This window comes from Telmatherina bonti (assembly GCF_933228915.1).
Source record: "Telmatherina bonti genome assembly, chromosome: 3".
Taxonomy (NCBI): Eukaryota; Metazoa; Chordata; class Actinopteri; order Atheriniformes; family Telmatherinidae; genus Telmatherina; species Telmatherina bonti.
This window is the reverse complement of record NC_136621.1, coordinates 21,362,423-21,379,047: the sequence shown is the minus strand read 5'-3', so window position 1 is coordinate 21,379,047 and position 16,625 is coordinate 21,362,423. Positions and strand designations below refer to the sequence as shown.

Here is a 16,625-nt window from a genome sequence, read left to right as displayed (position 1 = left end):
TGGCATGAAGGTAAACCTGGACTATTAAACCTAAAATGTCTGGTGTTAAGCTAAATTAAGCTGGTGTTTTTAAAGTGGGAATCTATGGGGATTTGCTCTGTTTTCGAGCCAGTCCCCAGTCACTTCTGCATAGACTTCACTTTTAACCGCTGGAGGGTGCCACTTGGTTATCAACCCTGAGGTCTTCTTTGGATTTACTTAACTAATGAAAAAATCCCAATGTGGAATGAGAATTTCTAAGTGCTATTAACATCTCGATTGACAAATGAACATCAATAACTTCATAAGACTGTTAATATGGGAGTTTAAACATTAAAAATGGAATTTTTCAATGCCCTTTTAAGACTTTCCAAAGAAAACTACATAAACAGCAAAGTTCCTCCTACAAAATTTTGTAGCTGTGGTGTTGGTAGTAGTGATGGGGTCACATAAATAAAGAAAAAATACCACAGTAATGATGTGTTAACATTACAGAGCATAGATGATAGCCTACAACTAGGCCATCATCACCTCATTGAAATTTTTTAAAAGTTAATTGTACTCACTCCCACTGCTTCCTTTTGGCCTGTGGTGTATTGTGCAGTTTATGTGCCTGGTGAGCCAGGATGATATCACGGTGATCCACCGTTCCTCCCCTCCGGCGGATGAGTGGAACTGTTGGGTCATTGGTACTGGTAGTGAGGGACATGGAGCCCTGGCCAAACTGATCCCCATAGTCAATTTCTCCACCAGAGAAGGGCACTTCACTGTACTGCTCCACCTGCATGTCATAGACAGTGTGATAATAGGTGGGGTTGGGACCCACACTACTGCCACTGATAGGAGGAGGGTGGCAGGGCAACGGCCGGTGGAGGCCCTGAGAAGAAGAGGAGCATGACGTAGTCTGAGGCCACACCGCCGAACCACCATGGTCCTGATAAAGGGGGGACAGCATGGAGCTGTAGTGGAGAGGAAGAGAAAGGACAAAGGGGGGAGGGTGAGAAAAGGGAGCAAAATGATACGTAATTTTTCATTCATTCATTCATTCATTTTCTGAACCGCTTAGTCCAACTCAGAATTGCACAAAAGCAGGTGAGAGGAAGGCTACTTCCTGGACAGGTAGCAAGTCCGTTGCAGGGCAATAAGTAATTTTTCAAAGGCAAAAACATTAAAGTGATTAGATGGCCAATGTAATACAGGCAGTTAGGTACAGCTAACTATAACTGTGTGTATGAACAGGCTTCAGATGGATAAATGAAGTATCTGACTTTACAAAGAGAATCTCTATTGAAAGTATCTGGAAAGTTTTAAGTCTTGGTCTGAAATTTTGCAGGATGGACATTTCTCAAAGAAAATGAACCTGTAAAAGTAGGAGCAATGCTTGGAAAAGTCCAGTCACCCCACACTCTTCGGTACAAAATATAGTTTTCTGATAACAAGCTGTGGTTTGGGAATATGTGCTAATGTATGTTTTTAAATAAGATTTTGACCAGGACTACCTCTATCTGTTGAACGGGGAGAAAATTCCATGTGAAAGCAACAAGAGAAAAAAAGGCTGAATCTAAAGGGGCATTTGGAGTATGGCTGTTGTTTCCCTTTTGGCTTGTCCCTCTGAAGGGGTTGCCACAGTGAATCATTGCTTGGGTGAATTGGCACATGTTATATGCCGGATGCCCTTCCTGATGCAATCATCCGTGGCTTGGGACCGGCCCGGCCAGAGAACAAGCTTCCTCAGGGAGCAGGGCTCGAACGGCCAACCACTGAGTCACAGAATAAGCGGCTCTACCACCTGAGCCACTGCCATCCCCATATTTGGCATATGGCTGTAATTTCAAATAATATAAATAAGTCAGTTAACTTGCCTATTACATCCCTCACCAGGGGACTTGCAACAAGTTTGGTCACAAAAGGACAGAACAGGTTACAATGACCGCAAACTGAAGTCAAAGTCATCTGAAAATAAATACCTTGTTTGTAAATGTATGTGTACTGTGGCTACAGACACCCACAAGCCACTGTATTATACAAATATTATACAAATGCTTGTTAGCATAAATAGCTATTTAGCAGATCACATGGCAGAATCTCAGAACAGTTTGGCTTGTAAACATACTAGGACGCCTTACTAGGGTTTACAGAAAATGGTCCAAAAAGAGAGAGAACATAAAGTGAGCGGCAGTCGCCTGGATCAAAATGTCATCTTCATGTCAGAGGAGAACGGATAGATTGTTTGGAGATGATAAAGCAGCAACAGTATATTAAAATACCACTGGTTACAACTAAATATACAGAATGCTATGTCTGAATGTACAACACATGGAAGCATAAAGAAGTCAGACTACAGCAACAGTACTTGGAGGGGTGGGGGCGCCCGCGTTGTTTCCTTTGTTTATGTTCTTACTGTTGCCGTATTTACAGTGGTTCTGTTTGGTCTGCTAAAGACGTGGGACCTGGTTTGCTAGATAACTTAGGGTCTTGGCTCTAAAACGTAAGACACCCCGGACTGGGTGAACCGTTCATGTGGGTTTCGTTCAGTCCAAGTGTGCGTGAAAACAAAAAGACCAGCAATGAAAGAGACGCAGCAGTTCAGCACCTATATTTCCCTCCAGTTGTAAACATTTGTTCATAAATACAAAATCATAGAAAGAAAATAAGCTGCTGTTGATTTATCTGCGTGTGTGTGAGCCACTTTCATACTCAGGGATGCGTGTCTGTTAGAACATATACTTATAACAGTCGCAGTACTAATGTGGGATGAAAACCTAACTTCTTCTTGATTGTCTTTATTAGTCTGTTATCTGATTCTGAGTGGAAACCCACCAGCACTTCAGATGATAAAGGACAAGCTCCTTCCAGAGGAAGCTGACATTTCTGCCCTTCAGACCACCAGGACCCCTGCTCATAACAGCTACATATTCTGCTCTTCAGCTTTTTTACTTTACTTTTACAAACACAATTTATCAGACAATAGTTCAAAACTAATGTAAATTGAATTGTATCATGGTGTTTTTATGATTCCATTTAGTTTACATTACATAACATGGCATTATATTGTTTACATATATAAAAATGATGACCGTAAAACTTATTCTGACTCTCATTATGATGCACAATAGAAAAAAATAAGCTTTAAAAATAAATAAATAAATAAAGAAAAAAATAAGCTTTTAGTGTGTTTATGCATCACCTTGTGAATCTCAATAATACTGATAGTAAATATAAACATATATAAAAAGATTCCTCTCGATGTCTCCTTTCATTAGAAGTCTCATTGATGACTGTATGTTGACGTGTTATGGAGTTATAGCTTATTGAAGTTGGAATATCCAAAGTGGCCATTTGGAGACTCCAAATGGCCACTTTGGGGAACGCATGAACATACTTACAGTAAAGCCCTCAAAGAATAATTTTGGCTGCTATTGTCACCAAATTTTAACTGGTAGGAAAGGCTTCATGCTACAGCTACTTCTGATTTTCCAGTCCATATCTCCATCTCTCCATGTGCAGCATGTTGACAAAATAGAAGAGAAATTCAGATGAGGAAAAAAACCTGAAATTTTCTTGTGCTCCAACTTCAATAACTTTACACTCGTTACAGTTACAATACATTTGAAAGCTTAGGGTAAAACTTTAGAGTGTTATCCTAATAAAGAGACCATGCTTTTGAATATACTCCAAAGGGCTCAAGAACAGCATCTAATTTAATTTGGGTATGTCTTTTTCAGGTGTTTTTGGCATTTTAGGGGGTGACTGTTAAGGGGTTAATAGTGTACCATCGTCCTTCCAGCAGGATAATGTAACATGTCACAAAGCTCAAATCATCGCAAACCAGAATATTGAACATGATAATGGGTTCACTGTACTCCAAAGGCCTCCAGAGTCACCACTTCTCATTCCAGTAAACCATCTTTAGGAAGTGGTGGAACAGGAGATTCCCATTATAGATGTTTAGCTGACAAATATACAGCATGAGACAGTGGACCAAAGCATGGACCAAAAGCTCTAATGAATGTTTTTGACACATTGTTCAGTCCAATCCACCAAGCCCTAAGAAAGGTTTGAAAGCAAAAAAGGGGCAAATCTGAAATCTAAAGTCATTTATGAGTTTTGCATGTTGAAGTTTGAGAATGTGAAAAAGAACATAATTTTCTTCACCAGATAAACTATGCATTTGTCCTTAATGTGGGGATTAGAGGAAATGCATTTAATTGGTAATCAGATGAAAACCAAAAAAAAAATTTTAAAAATTTTTTTCAAAACAGGGATTTTAACAACAACCTCCTTCTCCTGCAAAAACAGACCAGATGTGCAGAGGTGTGAAAACATTCAAAATGCTATCCCATCATTATCACTGTGACTTGCCATGCCCACAATAATGTGATGAATGCCTTCAAAGAATCATGTGCAACAAAAAAGTTCATTATATCACTGACTATGTAGATAAAGATTAAATATTCTGAGATAAAAAGAAAACACTTTTCGTTTGTTTGTTTTATTAGCCAAAATTGAACAGAGTATTTCATGTTCAAATTTGTTTTAAGCACATCTTAGATGTGAAAGACAAAAAATATGTAGTTTTTAGTTCACACTTACAGATGCAGATGTTTTAGATCAGGTATTTCACCTGATTATATATCTTTCTTTGAGTGAAGATGACATATAAGCACCAAAACACAAAAAAAACTTGCAACGTGCAGCTGACACAGTGGCATTTCAGAACAGATCAAGGGGGAATTTTTTAGTAAATATTAAATATGTAAATTTAATCAAACAGCACTCTTTTAGTTACACACATCCAAAAAATGTCCTGTGCTGCAACACAAATACATTTAACTATGCTTTCAAGGCAAATATTAATAAAGAAATACACAGCTAAAATTGTGTTAGAAACAATAGTTGTGCAATCTTTCAGAGCTGTCAACTTATTTCCCTTCAAAGAATCTGAGTGTGGGAATATAGTTAGCAAGACTTCCTACATCCACAGAAGTTTACCTTAAGTTGTGCTTATTACAGAAAAACATCTTTTGTAAAGAAAGTTCACTGGAAATGTGAGCGTTGTTTCAAGAACTCCCGTGACTCAATATTCAGTTTGCAGAAATGCTCTCTTAAACCGTACGTTATTAGACTACTGTAATTACAAGAGGCTGATTTTCCTGATTTGCAGTGACATTCACAAATGGGTTCAGGACCCATTACTTTGCACTTCTTGCACCATTTGTGGTTGGGAGAGAACAATTGAATGTTGTGGACAATGAAGCAGGTGACTGCTCATTAGCCCTCAAGGTGCATCGAGTATGCAACTCTGCAGTCGAGGTAATTACAAAACAAGAGGCACCTAATGTTAAATACTCATTATTCATGGTATTATTTATTTATTCTATTGGAATAAATAAGCCTCTTTGGTAGCATACTCAGACCTTCATCATATTCATAATTTCAGCATTACAATAAGCAAGAGTATCTTCTCTTCAGAAAGTATACTGAACATACACTTTACGATTAAGCACTTGATGAAGCAAGGTATTTTGTTTTGCTTGAGCTGCTCTTATTTTTAAAAAATAAATTGGATAAGAGTATAAGGTTTATTTTGGTGTCTGTTCTTTAAATGATGGCACTCTTTCTTAAAAACATTTGAATTAAATTCAGTCTTTTCTGAAGTCTCATTATCCACTGATAAGGGACATGAAATGATTATGATATGGGACTTTTCATCTGCTTCAAATTTCATTAGCTGCTTTAGCTTTTGGCAACATACACATAGATAAAATATTCTCAAAATAAGAATACAAAACGTCTCTAGAAACAACAGATGATTTCTCAGTTTTGTGTAATAAAATTAAATATGGAAAAAGTTGGCAGCTATACATAAAAAATGTTTTATGTAACAGTAAAAAGTGAATTCAGTGATTTGTCAGCCAACTCTAGAGCCACCGGTGGATGTATGGGGTTTAAATTCAAGTTAAATAAAGCTGTGGGTTTTTTTTTTGTTTTTTTTTTTTTTTGTTTTTTTTTACCTTTTATGAGGAGGAAGGAAAGAAGGAGTGAAAAAAGGGGCAGAATATGAGTCAACATCGAGGGGGGGGGGTTGGGGTACATTAATAAACCAGGCATTCAATAAAAGGGCAGAGGACAAAGAACAATGCTGTGAAACAAGGAAGAAAACAAAGGGATGGAGAGGGAGAATGTGGGAGAAAAACTATTAAAACAAATTTGGCGTTTTCATTTTTACTACATAATTGTAAAAAAAAAAAAAAAAAAAAAAAAAAATCACCCCCTCGTTGCGTTTGTACTGTAGATGTGTGTGTCACTGTACGTGTGTATGTGTGCAAATGTAATGGAAACAGCACTTTTCCTCACCAGTTATCTGCTGAGAGTGCATTACACATTATTTCTCCCTGACATGGTGTAAAGTGAAAACTAATTCACAGAGACAGCCGCACACACACAGATTTACGTTCACACGCTGCAGGTACAATGTTGAGACATTGTGCTATGGTAAGGACTTTCCTGGGTGATTGAGGGTCATAGTGCAAGTGCGTGTGTGAGTTTGCTGCAGGGCTTGGATAACAGGTCTAGTTGTATAAGGGCTAGCAGCAGAGAGCACACAAACTCAGGACCGGGCACTTAACGTGGTGCAAGGACAAACTACAGAGCTAACAAGGACGCAGAGGATTCAGAGGGAGGTAAGGTAGAGAGCTTATGAGGAGGGACAGAGAGGGTGATGGACAGATAAATGGGAGAGAAGAGGACATCTAGGTGCACAGAGACAACAGGAAAGAAGAGCATAGTAAAAGAAAGAGAGAGAGTGTAACAGTAAGGGGGGTGCGGAGAAAAATGAAACTAGCATTCACCCCAGAGGCACAGCAGTGGTGAGAGCAATTTAATAAAAAGGTACAGAGGCAGCAAAAGCCAGCAAGATGAGAGAGAAAGAGTGGGAGAGATTAACAGACATGACAGATGAGTGCAGGAATGACTAATTGCTGAACGTGAAAGACAGAGCAAAGCTGTGCAGATGAAGCAAAATACTTTCTCGCTTTCACTTTCTTTTCCCTACAGGGATTGACAACAGAAGAGCCAATGAGGTTTTTCATGTCTTTTTTTTTTTTTTTCGGTGTTGCAGGGAACTACTACAACTATTGACATTGAAGTTATACAGCACCGTCTGTCAATAATGGAATACAACCAGAGCCCGTACAGACATACTGCTTTTGGTCCATCCCAAAGATGACACTAGCCTTGTGACCAAGTAGGAAATAACCTTTCCAAGTTAGTCATGAGTTGTATCAGTTAAACTGGTTCACCTTTTATTTTAATAGGTGGGCGCAAAAAGTTTTGACCATAAAAATCTGAGTTGTGTTTTTCTGTGGTTTCTACAAGTGAGATGGTTTCCAATGATTCAGCCTCTCCTCTCATCTCAGCGGAAAGTGGCACTAGGGGACAGGTCAACATTAAATGACTAAAACGTGATTATCATCTTATGTAATTTAATTTCATTAAAACTATGTTCATGTTTTTTTTTTATCTATACAATCATATATCTGCTATAACTATGGCAACCTTGAGCTTAAATGTTGATATGCCATTAGTTAAAATTAAAAAACATTTTTGAACACAATTTCATCTCTTGCTGAAGCGCAGTTATCATTAAAAGTTCTCTCTGCCGTATTTCTTCCAGAACCAAATTGCCACGGATGTGTTATGTGGGAGGCACCACAGTGAAGCACACTGTTCTCACCAAAGACACTGCTGTCACTCAGATGATGAGACAATGCCAGATATTTGTTAGCACACCTGATGCAGCACTGAACAAGAGCAGTTTAACAACACCATGTCTCTTTTCTTTTCAAACCACTAAACTGACTCAAATGTAAAAACAGCTATAGATTAAGGCAAAGTATTGCCTGATGGACGGAAATTTCCTGATCCCCTTGTACTCAAGGCTAAAAACAAGAAGTAGAATTTACCGGGTTACCAGTTCACATTTCAGTAGCATATATCTGGGATGGGATGGGATTGCATGAGTGCACAGGGCAAGACAAAAAAAAACAAAAAAAAAACAAACAATCAATGCCAGTGCTTTTTTAGAGCACTGTTTAACAAAAACAAAGATACCATGTTCTTCACATCTATGGATGGAAATTTAGAACTAGCTCCATTTCAAAGCTCTGTTTGTTCACACTATTCCTTAAACCCTTATTTACTACAAAGAGCTACACTATGTAGCGCACCGTATAATGCAGTCATTCTGTTGGCAACTCGGACACGAAGGTGGCTGTTTTCTCCACGTCACAGATCATATGACTTCCGGCTGTCACCACAGCAACCACTGTGCTTTGTTCCAAATCCAATCCAAAGTCGTGTGAAAATTTTTTTGTCTTATATTGTATTTTATTCTTTGTTGCATATTTATTCAATAACTAAGGTTATAAAATGAATGATCTAAAGTCTTTTTCTTAGCCTGCTCTGACATTTGTGTCCCTTGCGCCCCTTTGAGCTCCTATGGATAACGCATTGTGGTCTATATCAACCCGCTTAGTGACCATTATTGCTCCCTACTTTTCAAGATGCATTGCGGGTAATTGAGTATACTACTTTTTTCACTCTGACTGCTGATCTATATTGTTTTGAACTTGAAGCAAAGGCGAGGACAGTAAATCAAGAAGAAAAGCTGAATGTTTCATTGTGTGGTCATAAAATAAATGGCAAAAGCCTTGCACATTTTTCTCAACATTTAGAAAACAGTGGCTTGGGTCACATGGTCTTGTATAGTTTGTAGATAAACATAATTATCTAAGGCTGCAAGTTGATATTTCATCCAGATTATTTCAGAAAGTAAGCTGTTGCACTGACACTTTAAACATGTAATGTACTTGTACTTTTAGTACATTTCTTTTCTCGTGGAAAAATTAGTGAAGAATAAATGAAAGGGAAGTGATAACCAAATAACAAGAATAAAATTGTTAAGCAGCAGTGTTAATAGCACTGGTAGCAACATAGCTTTGCAGTTACCTACTATTAGTAGTGTCAAATACACTGACTGATGTTTAAATAAGTGATAGCATTAAATGGTTAAAATACCAAAACTAAACTATCAAAATACAATCTTTAGTGTATGTGCGTTGTGTTGTTTTTATTCTGTCAGTGACACTGACAGCATTACAAACAGTGCATGCAATAAATCGCCTTTGCCATGCAATTATTTAAAGTGTAATTTACTCTCAGGGCTGGTTGAAAAATGTTGATGTCAGAATAGCTTGTATGTAAGTGACAGGAGACTGATTATTGCCAAATTAAATCCTCCCACCATGAAACATTAACTGGTTACATGAACGTAAAACCATATTGAATAAACTGAAAATCAATATCAGGCTATGTCAGGATAATAACTAAGATAATATTATTCATCATCACGTTTTCAAAATAACTTGAAGCAAAAACCTTAACCACTGCCGCATTTAACAGCCTATTTCAGTAATTCATATCAGATTAGTGACAAACAGACCAGACAGCCATCCACAGGGATGAATGTGATCCTGTTCTTGACTTAGCAGCCAAACACAGCTTTTGGTCTTGTAGTTTTGAGACTTTCCCACAATGACCTCTTTCTACCTGTCAGCCCACCCAAATATCTCTGACCTCTGTAGGTCACTGTTCTCTGACTGCCGCATCCATCAAGGAGCAGGTGAATACAAATTAGCAGCATTGAGTCTCCACTGTTCCTTTGTCTCTATGTTTACCCCAAACATGCAAAGCATTGCCAAGAAATACTTCACTTCTGTGTTCAGCTAATGTTTACTACAAAATTTAACATAAACATTTGGGTTATTTAATTGAAACTGATTGCACTAGCAGTAGCTCTATATGCAGCTATGCTGAAACCGCAATAACTTCAAAGAAAAAACAAAACTTGACTTGCAAAAACTTGACTAGGTTAGTCTAGGAAATAGGTATTTATCAAATCTGAATATCATTTATGTGCTTCAGAAAGTCATAACAGTCATCTAAACTCATTCAAGTAAAGTCAAGTGTAAACTGTGGAAGGTGACAACTAACTGGCAGGTGGATATTTAGATTGTCCCACTGTCCTTGGCCCCACTAGTCAATCAAAACACAGAAAGACACAAATCTGTTCATAGATCGGAAAATGTCTCTTTGCACATTTCGATTATTTTATTCAGCAATTTAAAAAAAAAAAAAAAAAACATTTGCAGCAACATAAAAATGTTTTAATGCCAATTCCTAAATAGATAAAACCTTTGCACAAAACCTTTGAACATAAGTTATCATGTTTAGTATCAAATCATATGGTTTAGAAAGTTGTTGTTTCAACTTTACAACAATTGTAAAAGAAGTGGTGTTTTCTGTCGGTGAACTTTCATTATGAGAACCAGATACCCTAGCACTAGGCTTAAGTGAACAATGCAAAAAATGAATCTTCAATTGGGATGCTTAAAAAAAGTTGGTATCATTCAGATACTAAACTGTGAAATTAGACAGAATATGTCACACTGTCAAACTAAGCAACTAAAAACTTAACATGTTAAAAGACACAAAATCAGTTCCCAGATAAAAGTTGAACATGATTTGGGAATGCCAATATACTGATATATTATGCCAGAGAAAAAAGCCCAAAATATTGGGCTGTAGAGGTGCACCATATGAATCTGAATTAGATTTAAACACACAGATGGGCACTGGCAGACAAGACAAATATTATGGGGCAGTGTCTTGCTTTCCAAAACAAAAAGGTATACAGCTGCTATCTGCATCAGTGCTGTGCTGAACTCTGCAGTGGAAGAATTTACTTTGGGATTCACGCAAGGGTGCATCAACACACTGACTCACTCCTGCTTTCATCCCAGCTACTGCATGAAACCTACAGCACAGGACGTTGTTCACTCTGCTGCACCAGCACAGTCATGACAACCACATTTATTTCAACACTTATTTTTTGGTGGGAAGACTTAACTGGACAACATAGGGGGATGACTGATGTTGCTAGCTATGCATCCTGCATCCCAGAAAAAATAAAACAGAAGCATTGGGCAGCAAAGTGGCATAGTGGCATTGTGGCCTCACAGCAAGAAGGTTGCTGGTTCGAGCCTGAACAGAGGCCTGTGGAGTTTTCATGTCTCCCCGTGTATGTGTGGGTTCTCTCCAGGTACTCTGGCTTCCTCCCACCGACAAGATGTGCATGTTAGGTTGATCACTTATTATATGTATATCGCTTTGGATAAAAGTGTGTGCCAAAAGACTGTAGAAAAGAGTTTTATTATGTTACTCATGAAAAAGAACCACAAAGCATGTTGGAAGGTCTCAGTAAAGAATTTAATTACTAACTAACTATAGTGACTGTATTACACATCCCACAGCTTACCCAATAAACATCACACATCCTTACGGCATGCTGGTAAATAACATCAGAACCACTTGTCTGACTTGAGAATAGTAGATGCTGTTTTAAATAAGTGCCTGACTTTTGTCTGACATTCGAATGAAGTGGACTGGCCCTGATACCTTTACACCCTGCACCTGTTTGATAGATATCAGCATCCCAGGGTCCAGAGTCAGCCACCATTACAATCAACATTTGAGATACCTAGCTTTGACCTAATATAAATAATGTCAGCTCAGACAGTAATTTACAGGGTGAATATCCCCTTTATACAAAAAGAGATTTTACATTTTCAGTAACCATAGTTTCTAATGAAAATCCTTCCAAGTTGAGGGAAAGTGCTTTCAACTGGAATAATCTGCTTGATGTAAATGTGAACAAGATAAACTAAAACAGACCATAAAGGTTAAAATGTGCTTAAAACTAATTTAAACATATTTACTGTACACTCGGTGCCACTTATTTAAACACAATCACACTCTTTATTTCATTGTTTCTTAAAAGATCTTTTTAAGGTTAATCTGTTACTCGCACTATGTCATTTTTAATCAAAAGGACAGCATTTTATAGGTATTTATTTTTTCAATCTATCCACAATAATGAAAAAAAAAAACATGACAACTATATCTGTTCAAACATGACCACTATCTGGCTTTTTAATTACTTCCTGTTTTGCTTATCTTCATTTATCCCAGTCTGTACATGAAGCCTGTCCTTTGTCACTGTTACAGGACACTGTTGACTTTAAAATCTTTGACAACCTCTGTTTATTGTTAGTTTAATTTGACAGCTACAGTCTGTGACAGCGTCAGTGTTTTGTCTCATGCCTATAAGCCAATAAGGTTTTATTTAGTCAAATAAAGCTGATAAAGAGATGGAAAACACCAAGATGAGCTGGTAAATAAAGAGATGGGTTGTATGGAAAGAGAAGATGGTCAGGAGGGAGATGACCCAGAAGCAAAAGTCAAGAGTGCAGGTGTGAAATCACATTGAGTAAACAAGAATACCAACTCACACGTTCACACGTCTGTCAGGTTGAGTCTAATCCTTCTCAAGCAACTGAGAAAACCTCCAGTGCTGTGAGAAGCAGCAGGAAGGTTAAATATAAAATTTACCCCTAAAGATGGATGTTGCTATCAGGTTTGAGCCAGCAAACACCAAAATGCTAATAGAGAGCGAAAGGAATATTTTTGGCAAAGAGGTACAGTAGTACTTTGCAGAGTGATTTGCACATCGAGCTTTACATAACTCACTCATCCAGTAGCAGATTTGACACTCACTGAGTGTGTTTCAGAATAGAATGAGAAGAATATCTCAGTGTCTGTAAGCTCTTGACTCCTTTAGAAGAAGACTTGTGGGAATCTGAGAGTTGCTTTTTGGTTTTCTTTTTTACCAACAGTGCAGGTGAACTGCTTGTTTTTTGTTTTTATTTTTTTTAATAGCTAGTAAAATTTATAATGGCCCATCCAGGCTAAGTGTAGACTTGATGAAATGCTTCATTGAAATGTTATAATGCTTTGACACAATGTTGCCACTGATTACTTTAATTGTTTTGATGCCGTACATGTTTTTAAACATGACAAAGCTGAGAGGTGACAGTACGACACTGCGTTAAGAGGTTGTGTTTTTGATTGTTTGTTTTTTTTCCTTTTGTTTGTTTGTTCTTTCAAATTGTCCAAACGGTCGCTGAATATGCATCATTTTCCAAACACAGGCACAAAAAAACAGTAGAGATAGAGTGCAAATATCTTGGCTGTAGCAGAGTATAATAGGCTACTCTCCTTTCTCTGAGTCCTTCATCAACTGTAACTCAGCAAAAAAACAAACAGTTATTATATTGAGAAGGCAATGCTCCAGCGTCTGCGTGTCTCTCTGCTCTTTGTTTCAGTAATGGTTTGTGCTTTCTGTAACAGTCAAATTTTACATAATAAGATTTTACATATCTCAAATATTAGCCGGATTGCCTAAAACCAAAGTCTGGAGAATCTTCTTGAGGCATCTTTTGCACCAAGCAAGAGTCAGCCTAACAAAATGCGTATGCCGTCTCTGACATGCATATTAGAAAAACAAATCTGTTAGACTTTTGACATACACTTCTACATTGACATGTCTGAAAAAGGACCTGAAGAGAGCATAAAAACCTTTTAGCAATATTTGAGAGGTTTTTTTTTTTTATGTCTTTACATTACCAATTTTTACTGCAATATTTGAATTTGGCATAACTCTAGGGGTATTAGAAACACAGCTTAAGTTAGTGTTTTTAAAATTTTTTGCTGCATGTGCCGGTGCAACGGTTTAAGCTTGCTGTCTGTTACCAGATGAGGATCTGGCAGTAAAGAATAAAGTCCGGTGTTACTTTTACACCTTTCAATAGCACAAATCAATTCAATTGCAGCAATATTTTCACAAAAGAATATATACCAGAAGAGTAGCCATGCGTTGGTGAGCGTTGTTGCTTTGCCTGCATGGTGGCTTGCCTTTGTAGGTTTTTTTTCTCACAAATTCACATGAAGGAGCACCATGTTTATCTCTATATCATGAAAAACAAAACCTGTTTTTACCCTGTAGAGGGCATTTTGAGCCCATCCAGTTTCTTAACTGCATGGTCCAGGGGTGGGCAGCGCCAGTCTTTCAGGGTCGTAGTCCTGCAAGTTGTTAGGAGTTTTCCTGCTGCAACACAGCTGACTCAAATCAATGGGTAATTAGCAAAGTTTGATGTCAAGTTCTGTACAAGCCTGCTAATTAAGTCTGATGTAAGTCAGGTGGGTTGCAGTAGGGAAACTTCTAACACATGCAGGACTGTGGCCTTTGAGGGCTGCAGTTGTCCACAGCTGCCTTGGTCAAATTAAGGGGCGTGGACTGTTGAAACCTATCACAGCAATCACTGGGCAAGAAGCAGGGTACACCCTGGACAGGTCACCAGTCCATCAAAGATTTGAAAGACAAAATCACGATTTGTAAAGTAATTGAAAAAGTGCTCATTTAGATAACAACATAGGTCACAAGTGTCAAACTCCAGTCCTCGAGGCCCAGTAAGTTAAAGGATTTTGTTGTCTCCATGCCCCAGCACACCTGACAAATGAATTATCAGGTTGACAAAAAGCTGTTGGATCCATTTGATTTGAATCATGTATGTTGGTGCAGGAAAACAACAACAACCTGCCGGATACCAGATCTCGAGGACTGGAGTTTGACACCCCTGGCATATGTGTTTTTTATTACAATTAAGTACTATATTGTTCACAGCTCAAAAAAAAAATTGGGGCAGACTACGCCTTTAAATGTTTCTTTACTGTTGACTGTCTTTAAACCGTTAACTATCTATTTCAATCATGGGTTTAAAAAGAAAGAGAAAAGAAAAGGGTCTTTGTGTTGCTAGTTTGAGAAAATAAAACTTACTGAATGTGTGGAGGTACTAAAAGCAGAGAACTGTCAAAGCTAAGTGTAATTTGTCTTAAAATTTGAGAGGTTGGTGTAATTAGTCAATTAGCATCATAATGTGTTTTTAATAAACGAAACCCAATTACCATTACATTTTATCAACTATAGAATATACTACACCTGGCATTTTTGTTTTATCAATTATAGACATTAAAGCACTAAATTAAAAGCTGAAAGGTTGTACAAATTTGGATGACATTGGCAGCATTTTGAGGTCTGGTCTAAAGAATTACTTAACCTCAAGTCAGGCTAACAGCTAAAAGTGGCATCACTTAGTGTGAGCCTAATCCATAAATTAGCCACTGTTCATTTGCCCTGAGGGAACATTTGTTCCCGTTAAAGGTTTTATTACTTCTCCTGACAACTTTCTCCGACGTGAAACCCCGTCGAATGCCCCAGACACCATGGAACAATGAAAGCAGCTTGTGCCTGGGTCCATGCAGCCTTACCTGCCTGTCAGGTGCTCTGCTCTCGTAGGACTACAACCGGCTCCTCGAACTCCAGACCCGCCCACCGGGACTCCGCTGGACCTGAGAAGCTCAGGCGGCGCGCGGATGCTGCAGGAAACCAGTCGGTTATGCTGGGAGGATTGAATTGGCGAAGGAGAAACGGCAACGTATCTGCCACCGGAGAAGGGAACAACTCCATGTTCACAGCAGGAACATCCCGACAAAAGTGATGCCCTCCGGACATTAACAGTTAATGTGCGGTGAAATAGCCTAATATTAAAGGACCAAAACTGAGCTGTCAGCGAGAAAACGGGAAGGCTGAGGTCTGCTGCTCTTTGTAGGACGTGGACAGTCTGCCGACTTCTCCTCACACGTTACACTGCCCCCCACCCCCTACTCACGTACACACACTTTCAGTCCTATCCCTTCAACTTGAAGCCTTTTCTCTTTCTCTCCTTCCTCTCCTCTCACTCCTTCCTTTCTCATAGTCAAATCGATTCATTCAGAAATGTAGGTCTCTCATATTCTGCATGGAGATTAAGGAAGACTACTCGTAACAGGCTTTGATTTCATGAGTCGTTATCTTATTGTAGTGTGTGTATGTGTATGTATGTATGTGTGTGTGTGTGTGTGTGTGTGTTTTAACGTTTATTGATTCCAATTTCTCTTGTTTTAGACCACTTTTTTTTTTTTTAAATGCAGTGTCTTTACTTATCACGTCTTTTATCCTCTGCCCATAATTTTTGCAATCTGATGACCTTCATTGTCAATTGTCCCAGTGCAAAAACTTCTGTAGGTAAATTTTTCATAAATTAATATTTTTCTGTTTTTTTCATCCTTTTTTTTTAACAACTTCATCAAAAATACCAAACATTCAATCATCTTTTGGATTTTTAGCCCTTTCAATTCCAGTGTAAACGTTTGAAATACTGTCTCATTCATTAAAAAAAAAAAAAAAAAAAAAAGGAAAAAGAAAAAAACTAAATTGAAAAAAAATCAATTGGTTTCCATACATTTTAAAGGGGTCATCAATTGCACCTTTTTAAGTTAAAACATGTGCACTGGTGGAAGTGTTAACATCCCCAGAAGTCTTTCTTTTGAAGACATGTGAGTTTTTCTGTCAGGGTGCTTTGTTTGCAGCAAAACTGTCCACAAGGCTGAAGTCTAGCAAACACGTTTTTTTTTTTATTTGCCCCCGGGATTTTGTCATACTGGGTAGCTAATTGCATAAACCCACCCTGTTCTAGGCCTAAACACACCCCTCCTCTACACCTTAAAACACCTGCAGGGCCTTCCTTAGTTGGCATTATCAACACACTGTGCAAAGATATGGAAACAGCATCCCATGTCCACTGCATGGT

General features: G+C 38.2%; 1 protein-coding gene across 1 annotated transcript in view; it reads right to left on the bottom strand.

The window, feature by feature from the left end:
- Nucleotides 1-934, bottom strand: part of cacna1ab (calcium channel, voltage-dependent, P/Q type, alpha 1A subunit, b) — a gene marked incomplete at both ends in the record, with an annotated part of 172,430 nt that extends 171,496 nt beyond the window's left edge. The window contains one exon of the mRNA XM_079263050.1: nucleotides 546-934. Within this exon, the coding sequence (XP_079119176.1) occupies nucleotides 546-934 (389 nt within the window). The remainder of the gene's footprint in view (nucleotides 1-545) is intronic.
- Between the last annotated feature and the right edge of the window lie 15,691 nt (nucleotides 935-16,625).